The following is a 24,909-nucleotide window of genomic DNA, read 5'->3' as shown; positions in this document are numbered from 1 at the left end:
GACAAAAATGAGCCTTACCAACTCCTAGTCTCTCTGTCTTCTCTCCCTCTTTGTTATTTGTCTTATCGGGTTCTTTGGCTTCTTCATTATGGCTACTCTCGGAGTCAGAGCACTCCTCCCCTTCCTCCACAGGCCGGAAGTCCATCTCCTGCTCTTCAGGAATAGGCTCTTTCTGTACTTTCTGTAGCAAGAAAAAAAGCCAAAGATTAAGAGCATATTTGGATTTGGTAGGTCAGTGACTGTCATGACATTTAAAACAAACTTCTTACCTTTAGAGAGAGGAATGCTCCAGATGAGTCAAATGTGCCCATTTCTTCTTCAGCATCCTCTAAGCACCATTCAGGCAAGCTATCCCTGTCATCATCTATGCTTCCACTGCCGGAGCGCACCCTTCGGTAACCCCGTTCATCATCCCGATCTCGAAAATCAAACTCAAACCTTCGCCGTCGTTCCATGTGTTCCCGCCAGCCTGCAGAACGAGGGCCATCTGGGATGAGGAGGAGGACACAAACCTTAGGAAAGTTTTATGAAAGCATTTGGAAAAAAAATCATGGATAGGAAATAGATGAGAAAACAAGCGACAGCAAACTCAAGTGAATCAATCCACTAAAGAGAAAATTAGGTACATTAAATGAAGTCCAGAGCTCAGCATATATATACCATCACTAACGAAAATAGCAGTTATCGTCATTAAGTACTGAGCCAGACAACATATTCTAAAGCTTTTAAAGATAAATTTAAAACAAATCACTTTTAAAGGACACTTTATTCAAAGTATCTACTTTTAATAAGCTTTAGGTATCTTATTGAAAGGTTGATTAGCCTCTCAAGTGGCCTTCTCCAAGCCCAGATGTACAGCACTGAATACCTTTCCATCCTAAAGTCCACGCTTTCCCTTTGGCAGGTCTTAAAGCATTTTCTTTACTCTCAAGAAAATATCATTCTTTATGGGTAAGATCAGCCCCCTGTGTCAATTCATAATATCAAACTCATATGCCTACTTGCTAGTGCCAAGATCCCATTTGTAATTCTGACTCCCAATAAGAAGTCATGGAATTACAGCACTAACATATGTCAGAGATTTTATATAACCCTCTATCCTAATTTCACAGTTTAAGAAACAAAAATTATTCTGACAGCAGAAGTAACTTGCATAACGGCAAAGCAGAACTACAATCCAATCCTGCATCCTCTACTGCTTTTTCCACAATAACATGCTTACTCTCCTTTCCCTTTTCTCTCATCTCTTAACTCTCCCTAGGGAGTTTTTATTTCTGTATAATACCCCCAGGGACATTCCTAAATCCACCCTAACATACTTCTTGTTACATCTACTTTCCAACAGAAAAAGGCTGCCTAAGAATAAAAAAATCCTAGCTAAGGTATTTTTTCCAAAAAAAAGAGGGAGACTCTCGTTAAAATCTGACAAACCTGAGTCTAAAATAATCTTAAAAAGAGAGGCAAGTTTTAACCTAGTAGAATTTTCTATCCTTGACTGCTTTCCCCTTAGGACACAGACAAAAGAAATGAGGCCAAAGTTAAATATTCTTACTACCGAGGCCCAATTTGCTAAACCAGTAATCTAAAAATCAAACTGAAAACCAAAGCGCAAAATGTAAAAATGCCAAATGCAGACAGTATCTCGAGAATAAGCCGCTCAGGGAAAGGTGAGAAAATATTCCCACACCCCCACCCTCTATTCACAACAACCAAAGACTATTTACCACCTTCTATGAAAACTATGGAATTTTACACCCAGATTGCTTTAACATAAATCTGGGGTCACTACTCAAAAGAAGTACTCATGATCAAACGCTAGATTCCACAGTACTCTGTCTATTACCAACATTTCTAAACCGTCTGTGAGCATGCACTTTAATAGGATCTATCCTGCTTGGCATCTGGCTCAGGTTTCCCTCTTACTGAATTTCCTAAATTCAGCTCGCAAAGCGGATACGTAGCAGTCCTCAGGGCCCCCAACTCCACACACATCCAGCAACGAGCCCTACCTTAATAAAACTACATCCCGTAATTCTGTTGTTGTCTTACCAACAGTTAATAAAATTTTATTCACAAAATTAAATGTGACAATCAACGTACATCTATAGCTTATCAAGATTGACCACTGCTTTATAGACCTTATATCAGAGCTAAAGTTTGACACTTTTCACAAGATAAAATCAGTCAAAATCACTATATTTAAAATTTTAATCAAATTCTAACAAAGATTAACTAAAATCTAAGAAATGTCAAGAGTAATTTATAACAACCAATATAATCAGATAATTTTAATATGCTGGGTTGAAAAAGTAGTGGTATTCTTGTTTAAAAATGCATATTTACAGCGTCTTTTCAGCCACATATATCTTTATAGCCCCCAAACTGTCTTTCAAAAATATAGAGATAAAATATTTTGGAAAACTGTCAAGTTGATGTCAAAACTGACATGAAAGTCAAATACTAGGAAGAAATACTTAGAAAAGACTAAAAAAAGACAATATATATTCAAAATCTAAGTTGTTGGTGAGGACAGTCAGTGGCAGAATATAACACTAAAGTTTTACTTCGACTCCCTTTAACAGAATCAACATCAGACATTTGTGCTCAGAAACACTGCTCATCTTCCAAAACATTCACCTTGTTTGTTTTTGATCAGCTGGAATTTTTCTTCTCGCTCAGCCCAGATCCTGTCCATTCTTTTACTGAACGCTTGTTGAGAACATAGTCTACGAACCCTTCTGCGTACAGGCAAGCTCAGCACAAAATGCCGTGACGCCTTGAAGAGAACTATAACATTTGGTTGCCCAGGACCCAGACTGATGAGAACCGCCTGGATAACTGTGATGTAAACAATGACTACTGATGACAGGCAGCCATGAGGAGTTGGCGTAAAAGCCTCATAAGTCTACCCAAAGATGAACTTTACTATGTTTCTACCTACTCACAACTCCATAAAGCACTCTAAATGTAATGCTTACTCAGACCAACACCTAGTGGTTTTGCTAATAACTTGGTATTAAAAAGTAAATGAAAGCAGTTATTATAACTTACTCTATCAAAGGTAAGTTTCCTTGGCATATGGTTGATAAAACAACATTATACACATGAAATTCAGAAGACATGTATACACACTTCTTATGCTTCAGTGCTGCATGACCCGACGGTTCAAACTACAGTGGCATCTGATTATCACGAGACATGGAATCAGCACTTTGGTAGGGGATGAACTTTGACACAAAGCACCAGTGTCTTCAATTACCAGCATATCTAATGTCAGGGAAGAATAGTCTGAAGCTTTCTTAAGAGTCAAACAGAACAACTTACAAAACCACTAATTACTACTATTCTCTCTTCTTTTTCTAAAGTTAGAGGGACAAAAGAATGAACCTGTGATTATGTTTTTGACCTGGGTTTAAAGTTTATTCTTCAAATAAACATAAATCACATTTTCAGGACCAAAAGAAAATCCTTTCAGGTTTTTTGTCGTTTTTTTTTTTTTTGAGGAAGATAAGCCCTGAGCTACCATCTGCTGTCAATCCTCCTCTTTTTGCTGAGGAAGACTGGCCCTGAGCTAACATCCATGCCCATCTTCCTCTACTTTATATGTGGGACACCTGCCACAGCATGGCTTGCCAAGCGGTGCCATGTCCACACCCGCGATCCGAACCAGCAAACCCAGGGCCACCAAAGTGGAACGTGCAAACTTAACCGCTGAGCCACCAGGCCGGCCCCGAATAAATCCTTTCTTATGCAGGAAAGGAAACCATTTTTGAGGGAGCACATGTTCCTAAGTGAGCATATAATTATACACTTAAAAGTTTTAAAGCATACTGAAAAAAGACTCAAAGTCTTAGTTAGACAAAACCAAATGAAACCCTCTCTCATTTTTGCAGTTGAAGGCAGCTGCTTCCCATTAAACCACACTATTTGCCTCAGAAAAATAAAAGCGATTTTAATCAACTGAATAGATGTGGGGAATTTTTAGGTTGAACCTTGCTGTAGTGATAAGACTGAGTGTAATGACATAAATAATATAATATTATGACTTTTTTTTCTTTACCGATTTATGCTTCCTGCTTAATCACTAACATTTTCCACCACATCCTCACTTATTTCAGTCCCATGTGTTTTGACTCATCAGAACTCTTACCAGGACTGTGAGGCCGCCACCTTTCTCCATCCCTTCTTGATCCAGCCAGGCGCCAACCTCCATCTTCATCTTCTCCATTTTGTTCCTCTCTAAAAATACGCCAATTTTCACTTTCTGAGCGTATAAATTCATGCTTTCTCCCCACTGATGTCGGTCCACCTTCCTCAAAATTTGGTCTCCCTGTAGAGAAAATAAGTAAACATGAGCCTTGGCTAGCAAGGATTCTGAAAACAGACTTGAGTGCTCAAAACAAGCTTTTCTGCAAATGTGTCCATGTCAATGTTTGGACAGTATAAATAAAGTAGCTAGAGAAAATGCATATATTATTAGACACGTTTCTTAAAGCTGAATGTTCATAGACTTGGTAATTACTTTTTAAACAAAAACAGTATGTGCATTAAAAAAAAAAAGAGCATCCAATGAAAAGTTAACCAACCTTCCCTACACAAGACCCCAGAGTCTCACCACTCGAAAAGTAACCACCATTGATAGTTTCTTACAAAGCCTTCCAAAACTATCTGCGGCTATACCCACGCATGCATACATACAGATCCCTCATTCACACTCACGTAACACCACCCTCAGAACAGTGTATATATTGTTTTGTACCCCTGCTGTTTTCACTTAACAGGTATCTTGGCAATCCTTCTTTACCAGCACATATTTCCTTTTTTTTGATCATTTGATATTTTTAATTATATGATGTACCTTAATTTATTTAATCAACTCAAAAATAAAGACTATAGAGAGCTATAATTTTTCACTTACTCTAGCACCTAGTACATTATAGGTATACAACAAATTGCTTTTGAACAGAATTCAAAGCTAAGCTGTCTAACCCGATGCAACTCAAGTTATACTAACAGTAAAAGAGGGCCTGGTATACCAACTAAACTAAATTGGTACCTTCAAAGGAAAAATTCTAAACTGTGCAAAAATTCTTTAGTTACCATCCCACATAAGCTAACATATATGATTCATAACAGATTATACAAAATCTGACATTAAAGTAGTTGAAAATCCAGAACATATACTGATGTCCTCAGTCTAGAATAATAAAAGTTATATACTCTCTCAGTGATAACCTCAATTCTTTTCATTAAATCATACTAAAAGGGAAAAAAATGAGGAAATTCTAATTTCTGGTCATCCTCTTATATTTCATTTCACATGTATTAAGATTCAACATCCTCATTGCCCAAATGGTTGTTGGGTTGTTAGCAGGTATTATTCTATTAAAGGATAAAATATCTTGGTGGGGGGGGGCAATTATTTCCTGGGCTAACCACTATCTGCTTTATTATGGTAGGCAGTCTCTAAAATAGCCCCCAACAATCCCTGCTTTTCTTGTCTTTGTTTAATCTCCTTGCCTTAAGTGTGGGCTGGACTTACTGTCACACTCCTAACAAACAATACAGCACAAGTGATGAGATGTCACTTCCAACATAAGCTAAAAACAACAATGGCTTCCATCTTAGCTGCTCTCTCTGAGGGAATTCAGCTGCCATGTTGTGAAGCACCCGTATGAGCAGCCCACATGGCAAAGAAGTCAGGCTTGCCAACAGCCACATAAGTGAGCTTGGAAGTGGATCCGACCCCAGCTGAGTCTTGAGATGACTGCAGCTCTGACTGACACTGTGATTGCAGCCTCACGAGACCCAGGACAGAACCACCTAGCTACGTTGCTCCCTCCTTGCCCACAGAAACTGAGATGATAAATGTTTACTGTTTGCAGCCACTAAGTTTTGGGGGTAATTTCTTACACAGCCATAGTAATAAAAACACTCATTCAACTGATTTAACCTTCATAACAATCCTCAGTATTAGAAGTTATTCTTCCCATTTTATAGCAGAGAATATTGAGGCTCAAAAAAATAACTCAGGAGAATTGTCCAAAATTACACAGACTATTTAAATGGCATGGATAGGATTCAAATGTTAATCTTCTGACTCATTCAACAAATATTTATTGCACACTAAGTGTCAAGTTTTATGGATTCAAGTATAGACATATTCCATGTCTGCGCTTCAAATTAAAAGGGTTAGAAGATCTTCCGGGCTCTCTTGCTCAAAATAAAGGGGACAGTTCATTTTACATCCAATATTAAGACGATGAAAAATGTAGTTATACTTACAAAAGAGAAACAAACTTAAAACAAAGAAATCCCTAATGTACATAAACTGATAAATGATGGGAAATGGCTTTTAACTCAAGTACTCATTCAGTCATAAGTAATACGTGACAGACACTGTGCAATGATTTGGGAATACAGTGGTAACCTTACATGAAGGATGAGCTAGTGGAAACACTCGTTTTCATCTTTTTTTACACTAAGCCTTCAAAAAAGTAACGAATGTACCAAAGTAAGCAAAATAGCACTAAAGGGAAAATGCTTAACTCATCAAAAACTGGTCATTATAGTATTTTCTAACAGATAAGCTGCAAAAAATAAAAGTTACTAAAAATAAAAATACTAGTAATTCCTCGATCTTAGAAACAAAACTCTTATTTATCTGTGGTTAGCTTTTGCATAACTTTATATTTTTACATAGTTGCAATCAGTATGCTCACTATTTTTAATCTACTTTTCAACTATGATAGCAAATACTTCTTTGTGATTACACATCTCCCTACTACTACTACTGGGTATATACCAGGTATACCTTGTTGCAGTTGCATAATTAGATTATTCTCCACTGGACATGTACTTTACAACTAATATTTTGAGAACTATATATAATGAGGCAAGAAATATCTGTTTGCCTATGTGTCTTGCTTTTCTGAACTATTTCTTCTGAAAAGAACTTCAAAAAGTGAAATTACTAGGTCAAATGACAGACTTCATACATTGACATACCTTCCCCCTCAAAGTAAAGTGTCAAACCACCACATCACTTTACATTATCAACACTAATTGCTGCTATCCTTTTAAAACTCCTTTACTAGTTGTAAAATGGTATACTAATGCTCAAATATGAATTTTTCGTATTAAAGATTTTTCATGCTGTTTACTGACTTTATTTCCCTTTATATGAAATATTTGTTTGCATTTTTTCCTAAACTAACAGCTTCTTTACCTTTGTAAGTGTCAAGTCCTACATACACTTTTCATATTAGTACCTAGGAATAAGAAAAATATAAAGGGCAGGATAGGGTAAAAATAGCAAAACTAGAGGAAGAAAAAAATCTAGCTTTTCTACTGACTGAAAACCATTTTGTAGTTCTCAGCCAGTCAGAAAATCTGTACCTCACAAAGTTTGAATGATTATTTACGCAATTCCTTGTTCCAAAAAAGATCTGAGGTGAAAATTCTGAAGATAAAGACAAGCACGGTAGCAAAGAAAGGTCTTGGATTTAAAATTCTGGCTGCAATTCTGATCTATACACTTTGACTAAAGAAGACCCAACTCCTAATGTGAAAGTGGGGTGGGTGTGTGTGCGCGCGTGCACACGTGGGGGTGCGTGTATGCATGTGTTGAGGTGAAGCCACCTGAATTTACATGAACACTAGCCCATTCTAGTTCAAAAATTCTATAATAAAGTAGTTCAGAATATGTTACTAAATGCTTGTTTCCATAGAATAATTCCTAAAAACTGCAATGTACTTTTTGATACATCAAATATTGCATAATGAATAACTGCAACAGAAAGATCTAGGTGACAACTTCTCCAGTAAAGGAAGGAAAACCAAAATAAGTAATATAATTCTGACACGCCAAACATCTTCCACATGTAAATGCAAGGGAGGTGGAGTTTCGCCTTCAGGGGTCACTGTCATTTTCATAAGAGAAGGGTGAAAAGGATTCAACAACTTTTGAATGGACTTCACTCATCTTTTCCCTCTACCTTTAAGAAAACTTACTATGGAAGTATAACATTCTTACCAAAAGTACGCAAACCACAAATATACAATTCAAAGAGTTTTCATAAAGCAAATATGTCCTACGATTTAAAAAAAGAAAAAGGATATTTGGAACCCTCAAACGTCTTCATGTCCTCCCAATCAGCCCTTCCCCCAAAGTAAGCACTATCCTGACTTCTAACCTCAAAGATTAGTTTTGCCTGCTTTCAAACTTTTTATATAAATGGAATATTCATTTATGTCTGGCTACTTTCGCTGAACATTATGGGAGATTCATCCACACTGTTACAGAGAACAGTAACCTGTTCTTTTGCACTGCTGTACAGATTCTCATTGTATGAAAAGATCACAATGCATTACTCTACTCTACTGCTGACTTAGGTTATTTCTAGTTTTTTGCTATTACAAATTGTGCTCCTATGAAGATTCTTGATATGAAACTTGGTGAGCATATGTTTGCATTTCTGTTGGTATTTACAGAGCAGTGAAATTGCTGGGTAATAAGGTATATTCAATATTCCTAAGTACTACCAATTATTTTCCCAGATTAATAGTACTGCTTTACCATTTTTTTGCTTGTTGGTTTTACTCAAACCTCTAACAAACATTATCATGAATGCCTCCTCTATGGACAAACACAATTAAAGACACAGGATTAAAAATAAAGAAAAGAATTAGCCATAGACCTACCCTCTAGGCCCACAGGCCAGGGACACACAAGTGAATTAATAACTTAATAAACTTGAGTTGACAAAACGCACTGATGTATCGCATCTGATCCTCATAATAACCACAAGAGTTAAGTCAAACATTATCAACTCTATTTGTTCCTGTGAAGAAACAAATACCTGGAGGGGGGTTTCCTGAGGTCATATACCTAAGTAGTGACCAAATCAGAAGCAGAACCTAGGTATTCAAATGCCTGACCCAGGGCTTACTTACAAATTAAACCCATCAGAAGCAGCCAGAAATTCTACAAAAACTTAAGTAGGAAGAGGAAGATCTGGGATCTAAGTGTGACAAGCTCTAAAAGGGCAACAGGCATACCATGAGTGGAACATCTTGGGGAGACAGACTGTCAACATCCCTAAAAGTGGAAGGATGGAACTAAATTTGTTAATTTTCCAGCAGAAATGATGTTAAAATATAAACCCCTAAAAAACTGTTAAGACCAACTTCTTCAATATAAAAATTTTACTCCAGAAATTATTTTGAGGGGGAAAAAATGACTTCAAGCACCATCTAATAAAATATACACTTCCAATTACTACCAATATAACTAAAAGTTACATTGCATGCAAGAATTGCTCTAAAACATTATAAAATAAATCCTTTATAACCTAAATGATTACTGTAGACTGGTATTTTTTTTCTTTTTTTTTTTCTTTTTAAAGATTGGCACCTGGGCTAACAACTGTTGCCAATCTTCCTTTTTTTTCCCTGCTTTATCTCCCCAAACCCCCCCCTGTACACAGCTATATATCTTAGTTGCATGTCCTTCTAGTTGTGGGATGCGGGAAGCCACCTCAGGGTGGCCTGACGAGTGGTGCCATGTCCGTGCCCAGGATCCGAACCTTGGGCTGCGGCAGCGGAGCGCGGGAACTTAACCACTTGGCCACGGAGCCGGCCCCTAGACTTGTATTTTTGTAAACCTGGGGGGGTGAAGGTGTCAAAGAGAACTTCATCTGTATAATCTAAGTTAAAAATACATATATATTTGTGTTATTACTGATATAATTTAAAATAAATGACAAATATTAAAGTCATTTATGGGCATCTTAAAGAGAACATCTAAAGTTCCTTTTATGTCTAAAAATTCTAGGACTCCACAGTGATCAGGGCTAGTGAGGGACAACCACATGGCCTTTCTCAGCATTTAAAATCAAAGTCTTCCTCATTCTATAACATCAGCCCCATGAGAAAGTTGAGCGAGCAAATATTTTAGTTGACCTCTTTTTTAAATCTTAACAGATTAACTCATAAACAAGATTATTTAAAAGAAAATGTAATTGAATAATTTACAAGTTAATGCCTGAACCAAATATTCCTAACCTATAGTCAATAAATGAGCTTGTGGGTTAGGAATCCTTGAACTGGAACCACATATTATGCTAGCATGCCTTTTACTTTTTTCAGAAAAAAGGGTCTATGGTTTTTGTCAATCTTAAAAGTATCTATGACCTTCAAAAGGTCACAAAAGAAACACAAACTTAAGATGTATTTTTTTATGTATAAGAAAAAATATAACTGAACTCTATATATACACTATCTGTGGTTTTGGGCATCCCCTGGGTGTGTTGGAACATATTCCCCATTGATAAGGGGACTACTACACTCATTTAAATAATCTCATGTAAAATGCTGGATGCATGTTTAGTTACCTAAGTGGAATTATGTTATAGACCTTATTTGGTTGGTTTGGCACACCTCCCTGCTTATGCTTCCTTGGTGATGGACACCTAGGTTGGTTCCCTACTGACCCAGATAATGCTATAAAGAATTTGAAAAGGAAGATTTCCTTTTTCAAGCAATTATACTATCTTTATGGAGGGGCCTAGCTATTCTCACTTCTTCTCTCGAAATACGCTTAGTACCAAACTTCAGTCTCTTGAGCATTACTGTTGCTTAAGGACCTCACGTACACACACTGAGAAGGGTAAGATTACTTACCCTCCACGAAAAAAACATTTTTTTCTATTCAATATAGTAAACATGACTGTTTTGTGAGCAAACTATACTATCTGTATAATACATGTTACGTCCTTACATCAACAGTAACTCAAGATGTATAAAAAGTGCTAAAATACGTATGTACTACATATATAAATATTTTCCTCAATGGCAGTAAATACCTGGTTGTTTGAGTCTTAATGTATTAAGTCTGAATAGGATTCTTCTAAAAATAAAGTTAAATTAAAATGCAGTATTGGTTTTAGTCTGGTCTAATTGAGTGGACTTCCTAAGGAGAAAGAGCAGTAAAAGGGCACCTGTGTGCATGTTTGACACACAGCCAAAAATGGTGTTTATGGAAAACTTCAGATGGAGCAAAGAGGCACTCAGCCAACAAAATCTACAGCTGCGAGACTTGGAACTTACAAGTGCCCAAACTCCAAAAGCAAAAGTGGAATTATGGGACAGACTTTGAAGCTTGTTTATGTGCAAATTTCTCTAATGAGTAACTTTGTAGTCCTTCATTCAGATATATATTCTCTGATCAACACTAAAAATATTTTCTAATACCAGAGAAAACAGTGAAAGGAAATCCCATTCAAGTGTTGACATTTACTTTTTTTTTAATTACTTGTAAACAAAACTCAGGGTGGTTAGGATGGAGTAGTTTAAATTCTATATCCAGAGATTTGCAACTTTTCTCCCATCCTAACCCCCGAAGGGTAACAATGTTCCACTGGTTAACATGGGTCCTGAAAACTAGCAGTTCATGGCTGCAAGGGAGACTGGAGGGGCTGCAGCATATCAGAATCTCTTTGAAAAACCATCTCATGTGGTTTGAATACGCCCCATAGCCCTTACAGGCTCATCCTAGTCGTCTGCTGGCATACACCCAGACGCTGCCGGAAATCTCTGGGGAAGACAATCAGTAGGTGGGCTTGAGGGCAAAACTGGAAACCTAAATATACGGTGTAAGAGTGAACACTGGAGATCAGGTAAAGGCTTAAAGTGGGAGATTATCTACGTACATAGGCAGGACATTGCGCTCAAACTAAAGGTTTTGTTGTTTTCAAGGACAACGTGGTACAACTATGAATTATATACTAGATTACTTCAACTAGAAAGAAAATCAAACGCCTTTAGGGGCAGAGAATTGAATTTAATAAAGAGTAATGTACCTGGTTTGGGCACCTTGCTTAATCATTGTAAGTTTTAATAAAAATAAATGAATCAATGAACAGATACCTAGTATTTATGTTCATTCACAGAAGAGATGTTTTAGAGCCATCTCCAAATGAAAGCACTAATTGTATTTAGATGGGAGGGCCCATGTGTTTTAGGGTGAAGTCGGTATATCATCTATGCCAGTATCAGTTTAATCTCAGCTGACCTGGCAACCTCAACCGGAAATGAATTTAACTGCTCAGGCTATTATAATGAGAGTGCTATGCTCCTGAGTGGGCACTCCAGAGCTGGTCTACAATATCCATACAATTACCAATAGAGAGTTAGCAATTAGGAATCACTGTCTAATAGACCATAGCAGACTTTCAAATTGTAGAAATTCAGAAAGCTGAACACTCCTTCACTTGCCAAATCATTTTTGCCTCCATATATTCTGAAACAGAATATATTATGGAAAGAGCTTCTAAGTTTGGTAAAATCCTTCACTATCTTGCTTACTATAACGTCTATCTAAGACACAGGGCAGACACTCCGGTACTTCTGCTTTCTGAAAGGCAGTGTTACACTATATTTACTCTGGCTTTTTTCCCCCCAGTCAGCTAACCAGCAACTGATATAAAGTATAATTCCTACCAGTACACGCAGGGAACAAGCATTACATACAAGTCTCTCCTTTATGCTTCTACCTTCTCTAGTTATGAAGGTCAAAGTTTCCAATGCTGTGTCTGAACTTGTATTGAAATCTTCGGCATTAATAAAACAAAGAAGGAATTAATATTTTTTTTAATTGTAGCGGGAGGAAAAGGAATCTACAAAGGCGGATTTCACTTTCTAAGTAGCATTATATTGGTCTACATTAATAATTTTCCCAGCAGGCCTTCCATGATTTTACTTTGAACAATCACAGCCTTTGTTTCCCCGATCCTCTTACATGTGACATTTGATCAAAGTTTTAAAATCAGCAGCTAACGGAGGTGGAGAAAAGTACCGTTCAGTAAGGCATTATTCAAAGCCATCCCACAGCTCATTTTGAGGTTGCTACAAACTGGCTCACAGGCGTTTTCCAGCTAATCACTATTTAGACGTTAAGTTAAATGCTCTGTACCCTGAACACTAAGTTTTACTGCTTGTCATCATACTTCTCAGGGAAACTTCCCCTAAATATTACTAAAGCATACCTAAGACCATCAGTTCTTCACATAGGTGTGTTTTTTAACCATAAGTACAAGTACAAGGTACCAAACGATTAGTTTATTCTTATTCAAGGTCTCTGTACATAGCCTTAAAAAAAAAAAAAAAAAAAGTCTGCCTCCTTGCCCCACCCCAAAAAAGATTTCAGGTAACTAAGTTACCTACATTACTAGTTCTAGAATTAGTGGTAGCCATTCTGATGAGATGGGATATGCAAAAAAAACTAGTAAAATCAATTCATTAATTCATACCTACAAGTCCTTATCCAAGGAAATCTTCCCCAAAGAAATGGAGAAAAAAACATCAGTAAAGGAAATCTCTCACACTTCAGCACGCTATATAAGGTAAGACGGCCGAAAGGAAATCTTGCAGGGAATTTTATCCCTTTGAACTTTTAAATAAACTCTTAAGTAAGATTATGAAAATTTACTAAAGACCGGTCCTGATTAGAGAGAAAAAATGCACCCCTTCTCCAAGTCAGTTCTGGAGGCTTTCTCCAGAGTTTTTAAGGTTTGTGTTGGGTAAAGAAAGACCTCCTAACAAACCAGCATTCTTTTCCACATGATCAGAGCTAATTGGCCCCCCTGCAGACTAAGTGACCAATCACATCAGCTTCAGCTGAAAGCAGCCCTCACGACATTATAAACAGAGGAATGTGAACGGTAAGCCCAGTCCAAGAGGAGAACCCACAAAATAGACTTGTAGATTAAAATTACCTCATCAAAAAGACAGACTCCAAAAGTTTCCTCAAGACCTACCTGAGCATACAGGCTGACCCAGCAAAAGAACTGGTGAGTACATGAAATAATATTCATTCTTATTTCTTTCCTTAAGGGGAACAGAGACAGAAACTGATTGGCAAATAGAGACAGAGCTAGATATTGCCAATAGAATTTTAAAACAAAGACATTACTTACAGGGTCATACATTAAGGTTCTTTATTCTTTTTCCTTAAATTTTAGAAATAGAATAATAGCCCTTCTGAAAGCATTACTGGAAATTTTCTTAATTGTTTATTAAATGTATACTAATTCTCCATTATAATATAGAAATGAGTAGAAGAGAAAGGCCCTAGAAAAAAATTCAGAGGCCTTTTAAAAAATATATCTTCCTCTTTTGGAAAGGCTTAAAGAAATCCAAAATGAACATACCAAAAAAAAAATCACTTTTTTATTTTTTTAATCCGTGAAAAAAGTGATGAGTATCCTAATTTTAAATTCTTTTTAAGCATGGAATTATTACTGAAATTAGATGCTTCTGCAAATAAGAAATTAAAATATCAAAGAATCCCTGAGCTTATATAATAGTTAGAATGCACACTGTTTGCCCTAATTACGGAAGCAAGGGAGATGATTCTAAGACTCTCTACAGTCTTCAAGTGTTTACACCAGACTTGAACAAACTTAGTAATACTGTAAGCATTTAACATTTGTAGTTATAGTCTATATAGTAACTGTTTAATATGAACTACATCACTACATTACAACATGGTAACAAAAGACATAATTTTAAGTGCTACAACCTAAAGAGTAGAATGAACCCATTATTCTGGCATCAAATGAAGCAACCAAACTATCACTTTTATAAAGTACTATTTTTCCACCAACAGTTTATAAATGGGCAAATATTTTACAGCCCACACACAGAGATACAAGTCAACCTTCCCAAGCTTCAATTCTACTTTCTACTGGGATCACTTGATGAGAATCATATAAATACAAACCAAGACAAATACATTCAAAAAGTACTTGTATGCCTGTGGAGATATGAAAATTACTTGGAAACATAATAGTATAAACATAACATCTGTCTATCAGACACTTTTAAATCTGATGGAAAGAAAATCTACATGTATCAGGCAACAATAATACAATTTTTTAAATACCATACAAGCAGACATAAAATCATATAGAAAAAAAGAAAAAATCATGCAGGAAATTTCTATCAGCTGAAGGAAATGGTACTAAGTTTACAAACATGCAGGGTTTTTAGGGATCATGTTATTGCCCTCTTTTCTTTCTTTCTTTTTTTAATATAAGGAAGCCTGGCCAAAGAGATTGCTCGTCCAAACTGACGCAGGTAGGTAACCAATAGAGCCAGGGCCTGGAGGGCTGGATTACCCACCTTGTCTTCATTGTACTAAACCACACTGACTACATGAGTCCAAAGAATAGACTTATTCAGGCTAATCTGTTAAGTGGGGATCAAAATCTTACTTCTCACAACTACTTCACTTCCCAACACAATCTAAACAAGATCTAACAAGGTTTTATATATAAAAAAGGTACTGCTTCACTGTTTTGATATTAGCCTTTTGACTTCCCTGTTCACAGGTTTCTCCATGGGTTTAGTTATTTAGTTGCAAGAGAAAAAAGGATGAAATTGTAAAAGTCTAGAACAAGAGTGCTACAAAAGTACAGGTTAACAAGTAACATCCCTGAAAAGACCTAAATGAGAATAATTAATTTTGTTGGCTATAGTATGTATAGAAAGGCTATCTCACTAGATAATGAATTTTAGAACTTTAATAAAGTAGGCTGAAAATCAAGAAGAAGAATGGAGCTTTCTTACCCTAAAAGTATCCTGAAACAGTAAGTAACCAGTGGTTCCATAAATGGAACAAGCACTAGTGTACAGGTCCACGGTGGGCATTTTCACATAGGCAGGAAACAAGAAACAATAAAACACAATGCCGTGGACAACGCAGAACCATGCAGTGGTTCACAACCTTTGTGAGAGCAGCCAACTATCCTTTACTGATAGAGCCTTCTTCCTCTTCAAGTGTCAAAATGTCTTTTCTTTTATAAAATTATGATGATAGTATTGTATTTTTTCAATTATTTTCTCACCTGGCAGAATACAAATTTGGCAACACTACGTGAGAAGAACGCCCTTCTCCGTGTTTTAATTCTACTGGTCTACGGAATCCAAGACTAGACTGTGTAATAACTCTGACTGTACTAATCTTCAAATCTTCTAAGATGTCTTCCTTAACTGGAAACATATTTCCTGCCTACAAATCACAGGTTTGAACCTAAGCATTCCTGAAGAACAAATATTCTGTGGTGGCTCTTGAACAAAACTAGTCAAATGGAACACTGTGTTTCATGAAAGCTAACCAGGGTCAAAATGTCTATTTTTGAGGCAATACAGCACTGACTCTGGACTCTGGACTCAGTGTGGAGTTCACCACCACTTTGTGACCTTAGGAAACTTACTAGGTCTCAATTTTACTATCTGTAAAATGGGAATAATAACAGTACTTATTACTGGGAAAATTAAGAAACATCATTAATAACAAAAAAGCAAGTAATACTTACTGAGAAATTACTTTGTGCCAGGCATTGCCTATTGGCCTCACATGAGTTAACACATGTGAAGTGTTTGGTATGATTCCTAGTACAGAATAAACAATATATCTTAGCTATTATTATTAACTGTTACTGTTGTAAGAATCATGTATAAAATTAACAATGGTTTAAAGTAGATACTTGAGACAGTTATGGGGACAAGAAGAACACCTACTAAAGGAGCTAAAAATCTGGTTGTCAAAGACTATTTTGTGAATGCAATACCAATCATCTGGGGAAAGACTTTTATTTCACCAAACTCTCTAAAGAGACACCTTCTTCTAGTAAAAAATTAACCAGCTGTGAAGTCAGCCAGATTTGGATAATAATTCAAATAATCCAAGGCCCCCATCTGCCTTGTGTAGGTTTCTTTTATCTGTCTGATCCTTGGTGATCTGATGTGAAAAATGGGCTAATAATGTCTATCTTGCTGACATACCAAAGAATTAAAGATAACGCCATATGAAAGCACCTAGCACAGTGCCTATGAATATTCTGTTGTTGCTGTTATGATTTCCAAAAGGGCAGAGATCAGGTCTCCTAAAACATTTAAAGAATCTAGCAAAATGAGTCATTAAACAGCTGTATGAAGAAAAAAAAATACACTAAATAAAATGATAATGACAACTTGTTAGGATGACAAATTATAAAACATGAATACCCTAATATTTTTTTAAGTTTATAATATGAAACCAAAATGGCCATCTAATCTAAATAAATTTAAAAAATCAATAAATGTTACATTAGCCTGAGGACGAAAGGAAAAGTATATACCCAGCTGGTCAATGTCCAGTTCCAAAACACAGGAAGGCAGTCTCCAAAGCCCCAGTGTCCCTAGACACAGGAAGGACCCGGCAAACCCAAGCAACAACCTAGCTCCACAGGCCTCCCGTCCCCTTCTTAAGCGTCACTGTCATTCAAAAGGTAGGAAGGGGATATGCAACAGTGCCAAGCGCATCTACTTCTGAAGGAAGAAAGAAGGAAAAGAGTCAAATATAAACTCCTAGGACTGGCTTGTGGCAAACAAGAGAGGTGCACTCAGGGAAGTGAAGCTGCATTTTCCATTCTGTTCCTGGTGGCCTCTACACACTTGTCATATGCAAGGATGGTCACATGGAAAGCACACATTAGACTCCACTCATCACACAGAGAAAAGTCTAACCACTGATGAAAATGGTTTATAGTGAAAAGCTAATTATATTATCTTTTAAAAATTGCCATTTAATGTCTTAATGATTATTTTAGTTCATTAAACTTGAAACTTTTTCTTCTGATTTATTTTCAAAACTAGTATTATCTAGGAATCTCTACCTGGAATTTTTTATTTTGCCAAGAAAATAATTTTCTCTCCACTTCACAATCTAATCAGAATCTAGAATATTCAAAAGGGCAGCAAGCCATCTAGAATATTCAAAAGGGCAGCAAGCCATCAGCCAGGGAAGGAAAGACTCCATGAATATGGTCACAAAGCAACAACAACAAATAAAATCTAATCACAAAACTTTCAATAGGCTAATTATAAAGCATACATTAGAACTATGGATCTCTAGGGTCCAGCACCATGGCCTAGTACTTAAGTTCGGTGTGCTTTGCTTAGGCAGCCCAGGTTTGGTTCCCAGGAGCAGAGCTACACCACTCGTTGGCAGCCATGCTGTGGTGATAATCTGTATACAAAACAGAGGAAGACTGGCACAGATGTCAGCTAAGGGCAAATTTTCCTCAGCAAAAAAAAAAAAAAAATCTCTCTAAAAGCTTAGTCTTGTCCCAGCACTAAGATTGACTTCAAACATTTGCAGACAGTTTAACATTACATTTCGAAATGATTTCTATTTATTTACACAGAGGAACACATATATTTAACATTCCTTTTAATGTTACAAACTATTAATTAGTTATGAAAAGTTATTTAGACATCATGTTTAGTCAAATTAATAAATACCTGATGCCTGGACTTGTATAAAAGAAAGATACATGGGGTCAAAAAGACATGAACCATAATCCCAACCCTCACGGATTTTAATATACACTTGGAAATGTTAAAATGCCAGAAAATATTTTAACAGTCATTCATGGAAACAGTAAGAGATATCCTAAGGTAACCCATCATTAGCTATCAATGAATGACTTAGTAAATGCCCCCTTACGTAACGAGAAATGAGAGACAGGTGTCAGACTGGGAAAGCCTGCCCAGTAGTCAGTGAAGCATTCCAAAGATGTTACAAGGTGACGGAGATCTCAGAATTTAATATTAACTATAAAACAGTTAAGGGCTCACTAATTTACTCTTGCTTTCAGAGATTTACAGCCTGAGATGGATGGCAGTAATTGCAAAGTCATTGCTCCTCTCCTAACTAAGAGATACCGGAGGATGGTCACCAAGGATGGCCACAGCACACTCCAAATGGACGGCGCTCAAAGAGGTCTTGCCTATCTCCGAGATGCCTGGGGAATCCTAATGGACATGCGCTGGCGCTGGATGATGTTGGTCTTTTCTGCTTCTTTTGTTATCCACTGGCTTGTCTTTGCAGTGCTCTGGTATGTGCTAGCTGAGATGAATGGTGATCTGGAACTAGATCATGATGCCCCGCCTGAAAACCACACTATCTGTGTTAAGTATATCACCAGTTTCACAGCTGCATTCTCCTTCTCCCTGGAGACACAACTGACAATCGGTTATGGTACCATGTTCCCCAGTGGTGACTGTCCAAGTGCAATCGCCCTACTTGCCATACAAATGCTCCTAGGCCTCATGCTAGAGGCTTTCATCACAGGTAACTGTTTTTGTTCTTAAAAAAATTACAAATGTTTTGGAAAGGATACAGTCAGTTATAAGCTACTGTGTTAAAGGATAATTTTTTTGCATTATTAGCAGGTAACGCCTGAGATCGAAAAGAAAGAGTCTAGGGCCAAATGATAAGAAAATTACAGGAGAAATTATAAGAAACTTGATCCTATACTTAGATTTTACCTATTGGAACTTCTTAAGAAAAAAGGGATCACTATGACACTAACTTGTAGCAACATCTTATGCCAAAAAAATATTAACAAAAGGTCTAAAAGGAATTTTTCAGAGAAGCTAAATATTTTGTTAAATAAGTGGATAAGTTCAACGCATATTTTGACAGTCATTTTACCTAACAGAGGAATTTGATTTTTTTTCTTTACTGGGCTAGAATTTTCTCCTTTGAGTTCATCTTTTCAACACTGACTCAATACTATTGAGCCCTGAGTACCATAGTCAGCATTACATGTTAGAGAACAAATATACACATCCTTAGCAAAATGCACTGGCAATATGGCCAAAGATTCTGAAATTCTGCTTATAAACCTGATAATACATAAGACTCTTTCCTCTAATAAAGAAGGGCTACCGTAATTTTATAAGTAACATATACAATTAAAAAATAAAAAAACAAAAACAAAAAGAAAACCTGGTTTTAACACACTACCCAATAATAATGTGAGAAGGTAAGCAACAGGCCATAAGAAGGATGATCTGGAATGAAGTCCCAGGGTGCTACTAACTGGCTCTATAACCTGTAAAAAAAAAAAATCACTTAACCTTTACAACAAGAGTCCTTAAGCTGGAGTAGTCATTAAATAACATTTAGGGGATCTGTGGACTTAGACAGGAAAAACTTGCAACTTTTTTCACTAACCTCTAACTAAAATTTGACACTTCCTTTGATTATAAATGTAGGCAACAAAAAACAATAGCATCAGCAATACCTGTAACTTTGATACAAACAGAAATTACAGATATGCTTATATCACACTAAGGTACTTCGAAATTACTAACCCCACCACTATATTTTGTTATTTAATATATTAATAAAGCACACATAGGGGGCCGGCCCAGTGGTGCAGCGGTTAAGTGCACATGTTCCACTTCAGTGGCCTGGGGTTGGCTGGTTCAGATCCTGGGTGCGGACATGGCACCACTTGGCAAGCCATGCTGTGGCAGGCATCCCACATAGAAAGTAGAGGAAGATGGGCACGGATGTTAGCTCAGGGCCAGTCTTCCTCAGGAGGAAAAAAAAAGCACATATAGTACTATATTACAATTTTTTAAAAGTTTAATTGGATTTCAATATATTTGATTTCTTTTGTATATATTTTATTTTTATGCATTTAAAGTATAATTCTGATAAGAGAGCCATAGATCTCACCAGTCTGCCAACAAGGTCTGTGGCACAAAAGCGGTTTAAAAAAAAACCCTGTTCCAGGGGCCAGCCCATGGCCCAGTGACTGAGTTTGCAGGCTCCACTTCAGCAGCCCAGGGTTTTGCCGGTTCAGTTCCTGGCATGGACCTAGCACTGCTCATCAAGTAATGCTGAGGCAGTGTCCCACATAGCAGAGCCAGAAGTACCTGCAACTAGAATACACAACTATGTACTGGGGGGCTTTGGGGAAAAGAAGGAGGAAAAAAAGCCGAAACAAAACCCTGATCCATGTAGCTCGAGGGCACAAGGAGGATGCGCTTGAAAGGTGCACTGAAATCACCTTAGAGCCAGAGCCTAAACTTGTACAAAAAGTCTGCACAAGTTTCAAAGTTAAAACAATTCTTCAATGTAACACGCATTCTAATGATCCCCTCCCCGCACCAAATCATTCTACTCCGAATCTAATCTCTACTTCAACTTGAAGTAATCTGGTTGCGAGTAAATTGCATTTATTTTCTGTTACCTTTTTTTTTAAGTAGGGCAGGAATATAGGAAATGACCATTCTTTAACTTTATAAAAAACTAAAGGATAAAGTTTTACATTTCTATGTAACAAAATGAATTTTGCTTATCCATTTTGAAATCATAGTTTTTAAATAAGAATAGATGTAAATTCTCAGGCAAATGAGACTACCCAAATTAACAATGAGTTCAATTCCTGACTTATTTGGAAGGCAGAGCACCAAGAAATATATAACTATTTGATATATCCTTCTCATTTAGAAAAGGTATTAATCTTTAAAGTGTTCATTCTAAAAAAAAAATTCAATGATTTCTAATTTAGGTGCCTTTGTGGCGAAGATTGCCCGGCCAAAAAATCGCGCTTTCTCAATTCGTTTTACTGATTTAGCAGTAGTAGCTCACACAGATGGCAAACCTACTCTGATTTTCCAAGTGGCCAACACTCGACCTAGCCCTCTAACCAGTGTTCGGGTCTCAGCTGTACTCTATCAGGAAAGAGAAAACGGCAAACTCTACCAGACCAGTGTGGATTTCCACCTTGATGGCATCAGTTCTGAGGAATGTCCATTCTTTATCTTTCCACTAACCTACTATCACTCCATTACACCATCGAGTCCTCTGGCTACTCTGCTCCAGCGTGAAAATCCTCCCCACTTTGAATTAGTTGTGTTCCTTTCAGCAATGCAGGAAGGCACTGGAGAAATATGCCAAAGGAGGACATCCTACCTACCCTCCGAGATCATGTTACATCACTGTTTTGCATCTCTGTTGACCCGAAGTTCCAAAGGTGAATATCAAATCAAGATGGAGAATTTTGACAAGATTGTTCCTGAACTTCCAACTCCTCTGGTCTCTAAGAGCCCAAACAGGACTGATCTGGACATCCGTATCAATGGACAAAGCATTGACAATTTTCAGATCTCTGAAACAGGACTGACAGAGTAAGACGTGTCCACAGCATCCTATTTTTTAATGTATTAAATATACCCAGCCAATTACGCAGCCACTTCTCCTTCATCACATCTCATGTTTTCTTTTTTCTCAATGCTGATTACATCTCTCTGATTACATCATGGTGATCAAGACTATGCCCATAAAAAATGGCTAACAATATACATTCTGGAAATATAACAATCTACTTTACAAAGTTTGTGTTTGTGGTTATCTGCTGAATCAATGCATCTCAACATGACAGGTATTTATACAGAAATGTTATTGATGAATTTATAAGGATGTGGTATGATACCAGTAATGAAGGTAAAATGGACAGTGAAGTTTAACAAGCTGAACTCTTAAAAAAATCAACTATAAATCTCTCAATTTCATCTGCAAGTTGAAGCAACAGTCTAGTTGCAAACATAGCTCCCTGGGTAGAATGATGATTTCACAATATTTAGTGAACATCCTTTTAAAACTGTTATTTTTTTCAAGACAACAAAAATAATTCCTTTGGTTCTTTATACTACAAAACTGGGGTAAGTATTACTCCCTTGATTTTTAACAGCTAAGAACAAAAATTCACAGAAAAAGAGCAAAGTACAGATTTATACACAATTCTAAAAGCATTTGAGAATGACACCCAAACATATATAGATGTTCACATATTTGTGGCAGACACTGATCAGAGCAAATAAGACAAGCTCCAGCCTGAATGGAACATATAGGGTGGTATTTTCGGAAAGGAGATGAAAAATCATATCTACCTTAAAGCTACCCTGCACAATAATCAAATAGTGATTTAAAAATTATAATAAACTATTCATCTGAATGGCTTCCAACCTAAATAAAAATATTCCCTTCCTACCTATGATTCATTCATTCAATGGTATAAAAAACCATGACAGCTCTAAATAACTCATAAATGTAAATATATTTAAGTTTTTGTAGATATGAAAGTTTAGTTAAATATAATTCAACTAGGGAAAAAATCTATAATAGATAAAGCAAAAATAATCAGGCAACAAAGTATTTTCAAATCCAAATTCCTGTTTCCAACTTCAAATAGTTTTTTCTATAAAAACAAAATGAGTGTTTGTTCACCAGTAGGAGGCTGGACTAGATGAACTCTATTCTTTCTTTCCAAATCTAATACTCCATGAAAATTATGCTTTCTCTGCTTCACTTTTTATTTTACATATACCAAGATGAACCCTTTCCCTTACTTCCAGTTTAAGACTATCCTCTGTATACTTCTCATTTCAATAAAAAAAAATCAAACTGTCCCCAAAGAAAATAAGAACCAAAAAAGTCACCCTATCGGGTTTCAAACAGATTTGTGGCTGTTCTTTTCTGAAATTTCCCTTATTCAGGTTTATGTGGGAAAAGTGAAACATTAACCCTCCCCACTGGTGATGACTCTCACAGGAATCATCTCTCGAAATAAATACTAGCTGAGTAAAGGCAAGCAGTTGTGAAGAGCAGGGCACCGCAGCAAGTCACGTTTTTCTACCCTTTGACCAAAAGGAAAAGAAAATAAAGAAGAACTTTGGAGTGGTCTAAGACTGATAATAGCAGAAGAATGTCAAGGACACAGAAACTTAACTATTCTGAACTTTGGCTGTTTGAAAATCTTAAGCATTCTTAAGTATTAGCCAGATGACAGATTTGTTTTTTCCAACCCAAGACTGCTGTAACATATATAGACAGCAAGAATTCTTATTTCTATAATAAAGTAATAAGATTCAGCTAACCTGTGAAAATAAAGTGTTACTGAAGATTTACATGGTATGTTTTTTCCTAAGAGCTTCATGCCACTCACACGGATCACAATTCCAACAGTTAGGTGAAGCTGCCCAAAGTGACACAGGGAGTGAGCGAGACCCGGGATGAGCCTCACTACAGGCGAGGCGTGCTCCCCATTCAGTCAGATGAGTCCCACGGCACAGTGTTTATACATAACTCTGCATCTGAAAACCAGATGCGACTTCCCCACACACACCCTAAGAGAACGTTGTTACGTATACTAATGCTATCTAATAAATGTTTCACAAAGAACAACTCAGAAATACAATCAAAAACTTTTATCTAGGGGGTTGAAAGCTTCTGAAAGCACCGTTCATACTTCTTTCACTTCAAAGAATCACAATTTCTACACTAAAAATTAAGTTCCCTGTAAAGACACCATTACCCTTTCAGGAGAATGGAGTGCAAATGGAAAGAGAGGGAAATTTCTGGGATGTGGGAAGGGCAGCTCTAACTCCTGGCTGAACAGCTCACTCATCTGGGCCACCTGGGAGCTGAGTGATGGTATGTCAAATACATGATCAGGAAGACCATGTTGGAACGAACCTAAAAAGTGCTTCTGGAAACCAATACAGATAGTATGACAGTCCCAACAAACTGGAGACAAGTAGTTACTAAACATCATAAGGCCTAGTTTTATATATATACAAGCCCATATTACCAACTGCCAGCAGCAGCCTAATAACCAAAAATTGCTATGTCTACATCCAAGTATTTCACACCAAAATGCACTAATTGGTATCACACTGGGCTGAACCTACTGGTATCATCTGGACCATTTTTTATTTTTTAATGATCTTTTAATTTCATCCTATCAGAATCATACTACAAGATGATCACTGGAACTGGTCTCCCCTATGGAGCAATCAATTCCTACTGAGTAAGAATTATAAGTCCAATATCACAGGCCTTTTTCTGCCTCCATGTTATCTCATAAGTGTTCGAGGGGGTTATGCACGATTCTTAGCGAGATGTCTTTAATTCCACCCATTTCTCTCCATATAAGAAGCATATAGATAAGAACCATTTCTAATTTTAAAAAGAACAAATCATTCTGGAACCTTCAGTACTCA

General features: G+C 36.8%; 2 protein-coding genes across 6 annotated transcripts in view; one reads left to right on the top strand and one right to left on the bottom strand.

Annotated features, from left to right (window-relative positions):
- The window catches only part of GIGYF2 (GRB10 interacting GYF protein 2), a 132,573-nt gene that overhangs the window by 51,174 nt on the left and 56,490 nt on the right, over window positions 1–24,909 (bottom strand). For all 5 annotated transcript variants that reach the window (XM_070618636.1, XM_070618637.1, XM_070618638.1 and 2 more), the window contains 3 exons: window positions 4,151–4,330; window positions 270–487; window positions 19–181 (listed from right to left, as the gene is read on the bottom strand). In XM_070618636.1, coding sequence (XP_070474737.1) covers window positions 19–181; window positions 270–487; window positions 4,151–4,330 — 561 coding nt within the window. The remainder of the gene's footprint in view (window positions 1–18; window positions 182–269; window positions 488–4,150; window positions 4,331–24,909) is intronic.
- On the top strand, window positions 13,689–23,810 carry KCNJ13 (potassium inwardly rectifying channel subfamily J member 13). The gene is made up of 3 exons (XM_008541669.2): window positions 13,689–13,850; window positions 18,705–19,180; window positions 21,417–23,810. Exons 2-3 carry the CDS (start codon window positions 18,721–18,723, stop codon window positions 22,037–22,039), a joined length of 1,083 nt encoding a protein of 360 aa, XP_008539891.1. The 5' UTR covers window positions 13,689–13,850; window positions 18,705–18,720; the 3' UTR covers window positions 22,040–23,810.

This window comes from Equus przewalskii, chromosome 5 (genome assembly GCF_037783145.1).
Source record: "Equus przewalskii isolate Varuska chromosome 5, EquPr2, whole genome shotgun sequence".
Classification (NCBI taxonomy): domain Eukaryota; kingdom Metazoa; phylum Chordata; class Mammalia; order Perissodactyla; family Equidae; genus Equus; species Equus przewalskii.
Note: the sequence above shows the minus strand (reverse complement) of the source record. Positions and strands in the feature narration are given on the sequence as shown.